At 46.3% G+C, this 12962-nt stretch overlaps 1 protein-coding gene across 4 annotated transcripts in view; it reads left to right on the plus strand.

The window, feature by feature from the left end:
• RGS6 (regulator of G protein signaling 6) overlaps nucleotides 1-12962 on the plus strand; it is a 1543034-nt gene that overhangs the window by 1338516 nt on the left and 191556 nt on the right. For all 4 annotated transcript variants that reach the window (XM_069638605.1, XM_069638608.1, XM_069638607.1 and 1 more), the window contains one exon: nucleotides 1103-1289. In XM_069638605.1, the coding sequence (XP_069494706.1) occupies nucleotides 1103-1289 (187 nt within the window). The remainder of the gene's footprint in view (nucleotides 1-1102; nucleotides 1290-12962) is intronic.

Here is a 12962-nt window from a genome sequence, read left to right on the forward strand (position 1 = left end):
CTATAAAATAGAGCTTAAGCGTAAGTGCTGTACAATAACATATTATCATTTGGCCTTGGACGTCTGCTTGGATTCACAGTAATTTGGTGTACTTAGGGACAATGCTATTTGATGCCACTTCCTGTTTTGTCAAGGGGTGAAAGGTTGTGTTTCATCGCTTCCCGGGATGTCACTTTGGGGTGGGGTCAAATGACATCACTTCCGGTGATGTCATCAGAGGTCAAGGGTCATGAGGCAAGGGGTGGGCCACTTTTTTGAGACGTGGGGTAGGCCACTTTTTTTTGGGTGACCGGGCCTGTTTCTTGTCACAGACCGACCCTGACCTCCCTTACCCCACCTACTTGTTTGTTGAGGCAGCGCAGGCCGCTGCCGCCGCAGCTTCCCAGCTTCTCTGGCCGCTATGGAAAGGGAAGAGGGGCTCCGTATGGAGCCTTACCTTGGCTTTCCATGGCGGCCATTTTAGCACAGTATTTGCAGACATTGAACGGGACACGTGAGGCACCCCATCCAATGACTGAAAAGACTTTGGTAACCCAGGTGCTGATGGCCTTAAGCTGCCGTTCCAAGGGCTGGAATAAGGGTAACAGCCCAGATCCCTCGTTAATGGCCCTCGTGAAGTGCTGCTGAGCCGTTCCCCCGCCCCCCGCCCCATACCCCGTTCCAGCCCTTAGAACGGGGGCTTATTTTAATGCTACATTATTGCCCTCTGTCACTGCATTGTCTGTAATGGAGATGCCAACATTCCAACGTTCTAAAGCGCGATAAAGGCACAAGGCCTGAGGGTCTGTCTTGCAAGGCCATCGAATGAGCAAAATGTATGCAGGCAGAAAGTCTTTGTTCGTGGGAATTAAACTGCACCGTTCAGTCCAAGGCACGAGTCCTTCTCCCAGATTATCTCAAACAGAAACAGTTATGATTTCCTTGTCCTGCGTCACTGTTTACCACTAACACACCCGGGACTGCTTCATAACAAAGCATTCCTCGGGAGCTCTTGCTGTGTGAATACCCGCTGTCTGATAAGCTCGAGGCGGAACGCCTCCATTAAGCCAAAGCTCACCGTCTTGTTTTATGTTTCCTTGTCTCTCTCACCCCCCTCCTGCAGGTTCTGGATGGCCGTGCAGGAGCTGAAGAAGCAGCCGCTGCAGGACGTGCCCGCGCGGGTGGAGGAGATCTGGCACGAGTTCCTGAGCCCCGGGGCCCAGTGCCCCATCAACGTGGACTCCCACAGCTTCGAGCGGACGAGCCAGAACGTCAAGGACCCCGGGCGCTACACCTACGAGGACGCGCAGGTCTCCGGCCCGCTTTATGCCTGTCCGTTTGTACACTGCCAATTCTGATCAGAATTCCACATTCTGTCCGCTTAGTACTGTTTATTTTTTATTTTTATTATGTATGTTTTTTTTAGTGACTTGTAGCACACCCATTATAGCAAGATGTTTCTGGGCGCTGCAGGTGGAATCGGGGCGGGCAACAAGTAACAATACGTAAACGCTTCTTGTGGACACCCCCCAACTCCTCAGGAACCAACACTCACCGTCTTGTTTCGATTATCCCTTTCACTACCTTTCCTCATGCCCCCCTCCTTAAACGGGCCCTGGCATGCATGGACCAAAAAACATGGGGTTTACTTTATGGTCCCCAATCTCTGGGACTTGTGGGGTGCACGGAGCAGCCCAACCTCGAAACTATGTCAAAAAGCCAAAGCTATACATTCAATAATAAAAACAAAACACAAACTAAGCGGAGCATGGCACCAACATCGTTCACAATTTTTTAGTTTAAAACACAAGTTCACTTTTTTTGAGGCAGGGGCATGCATTGCTCACATGTGCATGCAGGAACTCAAAGTTCTGCAGTAGTATGCGAGCGGTAGAAAATAGTCCCTCCTATTAGGAGTTACCACTGACCAGGGCCTTAGCCTTAACTGCGGCAGCGCCCGAGCAGCAAAACAAAAATGTGGTGGGCCCCCACCTCCCTGCATGCCCCATGTCATGCCGGCGGTCACCACACTGTTGTTAAATGCGCCCCGCTCCTGAGTGCGGGGCGCACATCATTTCAATAGGGCGTCTGCCCTGCTTTCTCCCACCACGCCAGCTCGGGGGGCACCTTGAAAGACTCCCCTGAGCTGGCGTGACCGGGAGCTATTGCTGCCCCGGGCAGTCACCCGGGCAGCCCTGCCTTAAGGCCGGCCCTGCCACTGAAGCATTTGAAACAACATTTGGGTTCGACAGAAGCCCCTTGTTTTTTCTTAGTTACGAAAGTGGTTCACATAAAGTTAAAGACTCTTCTAGCCAGACCTAAAACTCTTACGCTGCAGGCCGCACCTCAAGTCTGTCGGCAATTGCACTACCATGCCACTTTGTACTTAACCTCATTCAGGAACATTGCCATCTGGTGGCATTGCTCCCTGAAAATTGCTATGCCAGGTTTGCATTTTTCCCCAGAAACGTATATTCCATTCTGACATTGCCCCCTCCCACCCCCACCAGCCACTGACCAGATACCTACTTTCCAAACAATTAGGACTGAAATGTTTATTAGCCACCCACACAGCTGGCAAGTGCAATCTTTCACAGACATAGTTTACCCTATGCCATAGTTTACACATGCCAATGCCTGCTTTTGTGAATTGCTCCTGATGTTTGAATATTTCCTGCTTGGAGAGATTGCCAACCTTGAGTGTGGGCTGTGGATATTCATTCCCAATACAGACAACCAGCTGAAAGTGACTGGCTGAGATCGAAGTTTGGAAGTTTCTGTAATTACTCCCATTGTTTGCTGCACCACAATAAGCTGGAAGTAACTGGCCGAGAACTGCACATGTAATTAAGCAATAAGCCCTGAGCCGCGGGGGCATTACTGAGTCTGGTAATGCCCCGGGGCCCATAGTGACAGGCCCGAGCGAAGCAAGGGCCTGTGGGGTTCTATAATTGTTCTCATTGATTGGTGTGCCACAGACAACCAGCTGGCCACGACTGGTTCAGATCTAAACCAGGTGACAGGGGGGTTATAATTTCTTCCCTTGTTTGGTTTGTCACAGGCGATTTACGTAATGCTAACATATTGATGGAAGGGCTGATTGCTGCATACATTAAATAAGAATGGGCACTGCCAACAGTTTGGGCTTTTGTGTAGGCATGGGAAAGGCACTTGCCAGGCACTGCCGAAGTCATATAAACTGCCTATTGTTGGTAGCAGGTAATATGCCTAATACCTATACACAAGCCAAAACCGTTGGCTTTGCCAATGCTTGTTTTTAACGGGACTTTGGTGAAGAACACGCACAGTGCTTATAAATAGAGTGGTTGAAGCCCGACCCGGTTAAAACATTTTGATTATGTTACAACTCCAATAAATCATTAACTCTCAGAAGACTGTTTTGAAAAAACATTGTCAGGCACTTTCAGGGCATAATTTGATGGTAAGGCTTGAATAACATGAGCTGAAAAGAGTTTCCGTGAGGAGTTGTCTTTGGGCATGGAGGGGCAGGAACTGGATCGGAATAGCCAGAGGGAATAGCATAGCCAAGGGCAGTCAATGGGTGGGTAAATACCCAAACAACACCTCCAAACTGTGTCCATGCTCATATGCCATGTCTCCCCCTCTGCACTCTAATGAAATAGTTTTGGCTTATAGGTGGTGCTAAAGCATCACCCATTATCCAAAACTAATTAGATCTTTTATCAAATATGATTGTAAGTGTATTATATACTTGTGAGTATCCTTGTGAATGATAATATCTGGCCAGCACCTTCAGAAAATTCAGGAGCATCTGAGGGCCACCATACATGATACAAAAAAATACCATGTACCAACACACCCCAAAGAGCGAGATATACCAGACCCAAAAGGATGCAACGCTTGTGGAAATATAGAAGGGAATGAATCCTTGCAAGGTTGTGAGCATCACTCCTTAATTAAGCTTCAAACTCAGATATCAATATGTCTAAAGGTTTTGGAAACTGGGGGCCAGATTCTCATAAATTGTTTTTGGTGCAAGTTTTGAGACGCGCTAGCGCATGTAGCGCAGCTCATCAAAAAGGAGCAGCCCAATCCACAAAGGACATCTGAATGAGTGCATCTTAGACCGTTTCAAGCCCTTTGTGCATTTACACAAATTCAGGGGCATTTCTGTGCCTCCCGAATTCACAAACGAGAGGCACAGAATTCAGGGTCGTCCCCCTGCCTTTCTCGGGAACAGGGGCAGGTTCAATCATGACAAGGTAATTGCTGACCGTGATCATTTTTACTTGAACTGTGACAGCCCCTTTTCCATCCCTCAAACTGGAATGGACTCTTTTTTTCTGAGCATTTCACAAGAGACCGTCTCTTTGAAATGCACTCCGAGTACCAATGTGGCTGCTTGGTGCCTGTCATACATTAATGTCAGTTATGCTCTCCAGACACTTATGTGTGCGCTTATGAAATGCACAGGTCAGCTTTCAGAATAAGGAGATATTCCGCATTTCTAAAAGTAGCATAAATTAAACAAACACATTCTCTACACTCCTCATTTGCGCTACTTTTTAAGAATCTTGCCCGTGTATTTATTTTGGCATAAAGCTGGGGTCGGGTAACTAAGCAAGGAACGAAACTGTAATTAGACTGCCATCTAGTGGCTGATCAGAATAGAGATATTCTGTTCACGCACCAATATTGCTTTGCTTCTGTTCCCAGTGATCCAGTGAAAAGAACTGTGCGTATAGCTGAACATTTAAATATTATTTTCATTTAAAAACATTTTTAGCATGACATCGCCACTGAGATACCCTAAAGTGCTGTATAAGTAACTATATACAATACAAACAGTAAACACAACAGTCGAAGGACAAATTCTACAAAGCAATGCAAACAATTCGCGCCTTGAAACACTTGCGTATAGGCACGTTATAAATGCCATATTACATCACATCATAAGACCCAATGCTGTTGCCGTCACGGGATGGGAGGCTGTACCCCACCCACTAAGAATATTGAGAACGTTGCAAGGCGGAGGCGGCGCTCAGCAGCGATCTCCTCACACATCGCGTTGTGTTTTGCAAAGGCCAGTTTAGAGCCTTGGATCACGTGACCAGGTGAGCGGCAGGGAATACCCCTATTCTGCGTTTACTCCAGCCTCAGTGATTACTTTTGTCCTGGAGCAGCCGAATCCCGATTGCTATTAGTCCGATGGAGCAATTTACATCTTGCAGGGAAATTGCCACATGGTAGACAATGTTGCAAAGTAAAGCCATTTTCTTAAACCAAAAACCACAATTTGATTGCCATAATCTATTGTAGGTTGTGGTATGCTGTGGGAATGTGACTCGTGTAAAATAATGACCAAGAGCAGGTGATGTTATCAGACACAGGTATATTTAAGGTGACCCAAGTAGGCCCCTGTGAGCTGCTCGGCAAGTCCTGGTTGTTAGGCTCTCATCACATTGCATTCTGGTACTTGTAGCCCTGTGTTTTATATCTGTACAATAAAATAACAAATACTCTCCAAGAATACAGAATGGTGTGAACTGAAAAGCCAGAACTTGCCAAACATTGTGACCCTTACTCGGGGCAACCAAAGGTGCAATAGTGACATGGGTTCCGTGAGGCTTCCACACAGGGGTGTTGCTAGGCCTGGAAAAGATCCGGGGCTACGCTAATGTCGGGACTGGGGGCTAGCTAGCCTTTTGATTGTAGCCCCGGGGCTAAAACCAAAAGACCCGAGGCTATAGCCCCTTCATCCCCCACTAGCAACGTGTGCAACCAGAAAAAGTAGGCGCACAGTTATTCTTTGCCACTCAACCAATCGTGATCCTTGGCAAATCACTCAATCTAAAAGGGTCTTCTTTTGTGTAGCTGCCAAAATAGGGATCCCCTAGAAGTGATTTTTGAAGTGCGCGCCATTGAAGACGTCTCACCCATATATGGCTTACTAGACTACAGTGGTTGCTCCATATATGGTAGTAATATTGATCATTCGTTCGAACGTCTGATTGTTCGGTTCTATGTTCTTAGATCAAAAGGCTTTTTATCGCGGAGATTTTGCAGAACATTTTCGGCTGAAAAAAACTCATCAACATTTTTTTTTTATATTTGCCCCCACCAGTTCCCTTCCCTATTTTGTAGTCCCTATACCCCACACCCCCCTACCCCTTATATGCCCTTACCCATCCACCCCCTATATTTTCCGATTAGTTTTTCGGCCGAAAATATTTGGCAAAAAACACAGCGAAACAAAAGCCTGGCGATGTAATAACGTCTTAGCGGTTGTTCATGTCGTGCACATCGCAAGCAGCATTTGACCGTAGCTTGGTCATCGCTCTTGGCATCTTCACTTATGAACCACAGTTCCCGTCTAACTGGAAAATAAAGTCCAGGAAGTGCTGCAAGGTTTGGTGGCAGAGGGGGCATGCCTGAGCCTTGACTGTGTGAGGAGCCTGCCAGTGTGATTTCTTTTACTCTTACCAACCCTCCATCAGCCCAAGGGCTGAGGCCATGGGGTCTCCATCTGCTACACAGTGTGTGAGTGGAACAGTGGCACCCTGCTATTGGGTGTGGGGGATGCTTGCTTAGAACTGAGGCTTGCGCCCGGCCACATTGCTTTAGTTTGTCTCTCATCATCCGGGACGGTTCTCCGTGTTCACAATGACCTCCTTTGTTCAATTTAGTCGACACGTATTTGAACGACCATGGTTGGCCTCCCCGATTTTTCTGTTATCTGGGGGTTTCACCATGCCCCCTCCCTCCCACACTCCCTCGACCACCCTCCTCCACCCCTAAATACCTCTAAACCCTAACATATTTGTATACACATGTCTGAGATCAAGCGCCCAACAGGGCTTGAAAAGCGTTCCGTGTTTTTCTCCCGTCTTGTTGCCTGGGCATTACACATTTTGAAATAATAAACTTTCTACATGTTGTACTCGAATTGTTGTGGAGTGTTGAGCAATATTTTTGGATGGTACTGCGGAGTGCGACCTCTGCACGTTACTGTGCATTTCCCATATATATATATATATATATATATATATATATATATATATATATATATATATATATATATATATATATATATATAACACACCAAGAAAGTTACGGTGGGATTAAAGAGGCTTTTACCGGAAATGTAGTAGTAGGATAGTCCATTCGAGCCTAGACACACACTTCACTTTTTTCCAGCCTTTTTAAACCCACCATAACTTTCTTGGTGAATTGAATACATGCCCCAATTCTCCAACCAAAAGGTGTAATTGAGATTTTGGCCTTTCACTTGACTGCAGGCCAGACCTCAGTTAGGGCATTTTCTGTTCACTGTCCTCCATAATATCTCAGTTTATTTGTAATGGGTGCATGCAGTGGGTGAGTATATGCGAACGGCTGGAGTGTGGAGATCGGTCGAGCATCTACGTTGGCCACAGAGACCTTTATCTGGATAAAGTACCAATTCTATATATATTTTCGAAAATTGGCATCTTTATTAAGTGGTAAACAGACAAGGTTTACGCTTTTCACCGTTACAGGCTTCCTCAGAATCATTTAGCGTGTGTGGTACATACACCAGGCATGTGTTATCCCAGGTATTAGTCCTTCCTCTGTGAAAACAAATCACAGCCACGAGTTGTATGTTGGTAAACTTGGTTGCCATCTTGGAGTGTAGTGACTAGCAGATATTTCGTGTGTGACATAGATTAGTATATTTTGTCTCTGTAATAACCCTTTATTTTAATCATCTGTTTTGCAAAATGCAAACAAGTTAAGCAACTAAACATGAACCGGAAATGCACCGTTTCTGTACACAATGTAGTTAAACCTTATGGTAATTGCAGAGCCAGCCTTAAACCAACTAGAGATAACTTCTCTGGAGAAGGCTCTTGCACGTTTTACTTATTCCTGACCCTTCATTTGTCTTTCACCAGGATGCTGATGACCACTCCTACGTCTGAGGGTCTTTGGTTCCTTGTATCAGTTTCCTCTTTAGGCTAGGGTGTGCAACCTGCAGCGCTCCTGATGTTCTGAAATACAACTCCCATGGCCCCTCATTGACTATGCTGGCTACGGTTGATTGAAGGCAGAGAGCAAAACATCTGGAGTGCCAAAAGGTTGCAGACACCTGCTTTAGGCTCTCTCCCACCTGGGACTTTCAACATACACTGGGTTTTCCCACACTCACCTCAGGGATGGTAGGCCTCTCCTCGACCTGGGGTTTCTACGGGTTTCACACTGGCCTCTCTCGGAACTTGGCTTTTCTCAGTAGGTCTCTCCCAGATCTTCATTGGCTTCAGAATTCATTTTGCATCTTACGCAGACCTTTGGTTTCTTCATCATCTGGGTTAGGTCTCTACCAGACCTTTAGCTTCTTCAGCATTCATAATAGCCATTTCCTGGACCGTGGGTTTCTTTATCATTCAGGATACGTCATTCCCAGACGTTGGGTTTCCTCAACATTCAGGTTAGGTCATTCTTGGACCTTGGGTTTCTTCAACATTCAGGACAGGTAATTCCCGGACCATGGGTTTCTTCAACATTCAGGACAGGTCATTCCCGGACCTTGGGTTTCTTCAACATTCAGGACAGGTCATTCCCGGACCTTGTGTTTCTTCAAAATTCAGGACAGGTTATTCCCAGACCGTGGGTTTCTTTAACATTCAGGTTAGGTCTCTCCCAGACCTTCATCGGCTTCAGAATTCAGTTTGCGATTTACGCAGACCTTTGGTTTCTTCATCATCTGGGTTAGGTCTCTACCAGACATTTAGCTTCTTCAGTATTCATAATAGCCATTTCCTGGACCGTGGGTTTCTTTAACATTCAGGATACGTCATTCTCAGACGTTGGGTTTCCTCAACATTCAGGATAGGTAATTCTTGGACCTTTGGTTTCTTCAACATTCAGGACAGGTCATTCCCAGGCTGTGGGTTTCTTCAACATTCAGGATAGGTCATTCCCGAACCTTGGGTTTCTTCAACATTCAGGACAGGTCATTCCCGGACATTGGGTTTCTTCAACATTCAGGATAGGTCATTCCCGGACCTTGGGTTTCTTCAACATTCAGGACAGGTCATTGCCGGACCTTGGGTTTCTTCAACATTCAGGATAGGTCATTCTCAGACGTTGGGTTTCCTCAACATTCAGGATAGGTCATTCTTGGACCTTTGGTTTCTTCAACATTCAGGACAGGTCATTCCCAGGCTGTGGGTTTCTTCAACATTCAGGATAGGTCATTCCCGAACCTTGGGTTTCTTCAACATTCAGGACAGGTCATTCCCGGACCTTGGGTTTCTTCAACATTCAGGATAGGTTATTCCCGGACCTTGGGTTTCTTCAACATTCAGGATAGGTCAATCCCGGACCTTGGGTTTCTTCAACATTCAGGATAGGTCATTCCCGGACCTTGGGTTTCTCCAACATTCAGGACAGGTCATTCCCGGACCTTGGGTTTCTTCAACATTCAGGATAGGTCATTCCCGGACCTTGGGTTTCTTCAACATTCAGGATAGGTCATTCCCGGACCTTGTGTTTCTTCAACATTTATAATGGGTCTTTCCCGGACCTTGGGTTTCTTCAACACTCAGAATAGGCCATTCCCGTACCTTGGTATATTCAACATTCAGACTTTGTATTTCTTCAACATTCTGATTAGGTCTTTCCCAGAATTTGGGATTCTACAACATTCTGTTTCGTTTTTTCCCATGATTTCCGTTTCTAAAACGTTAGATTAGGTCTCTTCCAGACCTTGGGTTTCTTGAACATTCAGGTTAAGTCTTTCCCAGACCTTGGGTATAATGGAGAGTCAAAAAGCATGTTTCCAGTAGGTAGAAGTGGGGACGATCTTGGTAGGTTTTAGCGAGTGCGGGTAGAAAGGTTGAAGACTTTGGGCCTCATTCCAAGGTTGGAGGTAGCCATGGTGCTATTAGCACCATGGCTACCCCTTACCGCATACCGGGTCCAGGTTCCCTGAATGGGGACTTACCGGGTCATTCCAACCTTGGAGGACCCGGTATTTCTCCATTCAGGGAAGCCATCATCATTCCCATTCGAGCCCCCATAGGGCTCAATGGGAATAGGGAGGGAGCTAACAACGAGCCCGTTAATAACGTGGCCGTTATTAGCTCCCTGGTCCTTTAGCACTAAAGGACCTCGGACCTCGGAATGCGGCGGTAAGGGGTTAACGGCACCGGCATCCTTACCGACGCCGTTAACCCCTTATCGCTGCACTCGGATTGAGGCCCTTTGACTAGAGGAAGAAGTAGAAAGGAAGGCCAAGGTACAGCTTTAGAGGGGTCTGGCTGTTTACTATATTTATATATATATATATATATATATGTTTTTATAAAAATAGGATGCCTTGCAAGAAAATACATTTTAAAATCGAAGTGTTAGGGCTAATATTGATATTTCCTTTCTTCAACATTACTGATTACATTACTTTTAATGTAACATTTGTTTTTGCATTATCTTCCTTTTTATCTCTTTGGTTTTCTAAGGGGCTTTTTCATGGATGTTTTTAACACAGAACCAATTAAGAGATATTACCCAAGGTGCATTCTGCCACTTTTGTGCTGGGCCACACCCTCGTGGTTCGGCACGCTATCACACCGATTTGCATACAGTTTGTTATCACTCGTAAGAGAAGAAGCGACACATAAAAAGTCATTCAGTCCAGGACTGCAACCTTCAGCTCTCCAAATGTTTTGGGCTCCAACTCCCATCGGTCCCAGACAGCATTTTCAATGGCAAGGGCTCATTTGCCATGATAGGTGAGTGCCTGTGAAGCTAGCAAAAGGCCAGGAAGAGATATTATCTGTCCTTTCTGCTCCCACCCCCCCAACTCCTTGCCACTCAGATAACAGCATCGGTTATCTGGCATGGTTGGTTATCTGGCATCATTGGGTTTCCAATGGTGCCGGATAACGTTGCTTTTCCTATAGCCTGCCCACGTCAAGCCAGAAAGGCAGGCAGACAACATCGACGCCGCAAGCATTATCAGTCCAGCTGAAACACGCTGGTCGAATAGTTATTGCAACAGAGGGATTCTGGGAAATATGCTTTGTTTGCAGCACAATACATTGTGGAGAGCCTTTGGACAAAGCCGGGAAGCTCCAGTGATTGGCAGACAATGCTCCCATGGGAGGCGAGCAGGGAGATTTCTCATTACAGGCCAAACAGGACTGAGAAAAGAAGGAGAGTGCCTTCTTGCCCTTTACTGTGGCCGCCCCCCCTTCCAGGATATGACCTAAGCTAAAGGAAAGCCATTACAATGGGGCGTAGAGTGGAGCGAACGGTCGAGACCTCTGAGTGTAACCTGCAAGTCACAGGTTCGAATCCTGGCAGGGACACATAACGGGGAGATGATGCGAGTATTGTCCCTATAGCACCCTCTTTTGTCATAGTGCTTCCAAATATAGAAGTCTGTACATAAGTACGTTACTGGGATATACTCATCTGTGCCCAAATTCAAATCCACTGTTTCTGCAACAAATGTGAAATATGTTTAGTATACAAATATAAAATCCGAATTGATGTACTTTTAATTGCACAGAACTACAAGGTGACCTGTCTCGGGAGGATAGCTCAGGGGCATCTTGAAAGCAAGACAACACGTAGCAACAGAGATTCGATCCCCGGGTCCGCGCTTAGAAACCTCTGGGTATTAAGCTCGTTATAAATAACCTATCATAATCATAGTCAGTGTCACTGCACTCATGCCAATGCCATTAAAAACAAAGCCCATTTGATCTTCTTCCCTAATCTACACATTCCCCGTCCTCCACTCTTTTTTGTTGCCAGACCTGTCATCTTTTCTTCCTTGTCTTTTCTTCTGTGTTTTAAATCAACAAAATTCAAGGTTGCCCGGTCAAGGCCAAGGTCGCCCAGATTAACCCATCTACCGCACTCCACAAAAATGATCAAGGCCTATGTGTCAGGCAAACCAGGCCATGCACACTACACTCCCTAACTACTCACAAAATATGACTTTATTCATGCATGTCAAATGGTAAAACAAATGGACCACACATAACTACTTAACACGCCCAATGTACATTACAAATAACATCAGACAACATATGATTTACAGAATGACAAGACATGAAGGACTAAATCCGAAATAATACACAGTGACACCTCAGTAGGCTACTGAAGATGGGGTCTGCAACCTGCGACTCCTGTTATTTTTATTTATTTCTTAGAGTTTTTATCATGCGCCACACACCCCCGGGCTTCAGAGCGCTTTTGGTATACAACTCCCATGATCCCTGCATCCCAACTCTGGTACATAATGCTATTAGCATGGCGGTGCTTCCTGTGGGGTGCTCATAGCTGTTTGCTTCTGCAAGCACATCCCAACACATGAACCTTATTTGGCCCCCTGTGACTGGACCTCCACGTAAAAGAGATTGCACCAGCAGCCACGGTGCCCGCCTGGGGTCGAGTTTGGCTGCCCTTCAGTCCTCTACCAGCTTCAGCAGTTGTTCCGCCCCCAGGTTACTCCCATCCCACGGTCCTCTACAGGGAGGCCTTGTGGATTGCCTTACTATTTATTTATTATTTGCTTGTTATGCGCTTATACAGCAAGTAAATACTGTTTCAAAGCACCCACAGGGCAGGGAGGGAGCGAGGGTGGGAAATACATTACAACACAATATTTAAGAGCAGAGGGGGAAGAGGAGGGATGAACCTACAATGCCTTGTGAGCATTCAGAACGTGCAAGTGCAGAAAGGAAGCGGGAAGAGGGGGTACATGCTGGCCACCTCTTCTGCCAGGGTCTTCACACACTTTCAGCTTGCCATCATCGTTCTGGCCTGGGTGCCCGTGCCACTTCAGACAGCACTGAGGACCATTGAACGAGCTCATGTCACTCCCAGTACCACTGATCCTCCGCGCACCCCGGATTCATCCGCTTCACAGCAGACACACCAGACATGTGCCCCCATCTTCGGCATGTGGGTATCACTCTTCCACCCCCAGAAACAACAGTAGAAAAAAA

Source organism: Ambystoma mexicanum, chromosome 14 (genome assembly GCF_040938575.1).
Source record: "Ambystoma mexicanum isolate Mex_15411 chromosome 14, UKY_AmexF1_1, whole genome shotgun sequence".
NCBI lineage: Eukaryota > Metazoa > Chordata > Amphibia > Caudata > Ambystomatidae > Ambystoma > Ambystoma mexicanum.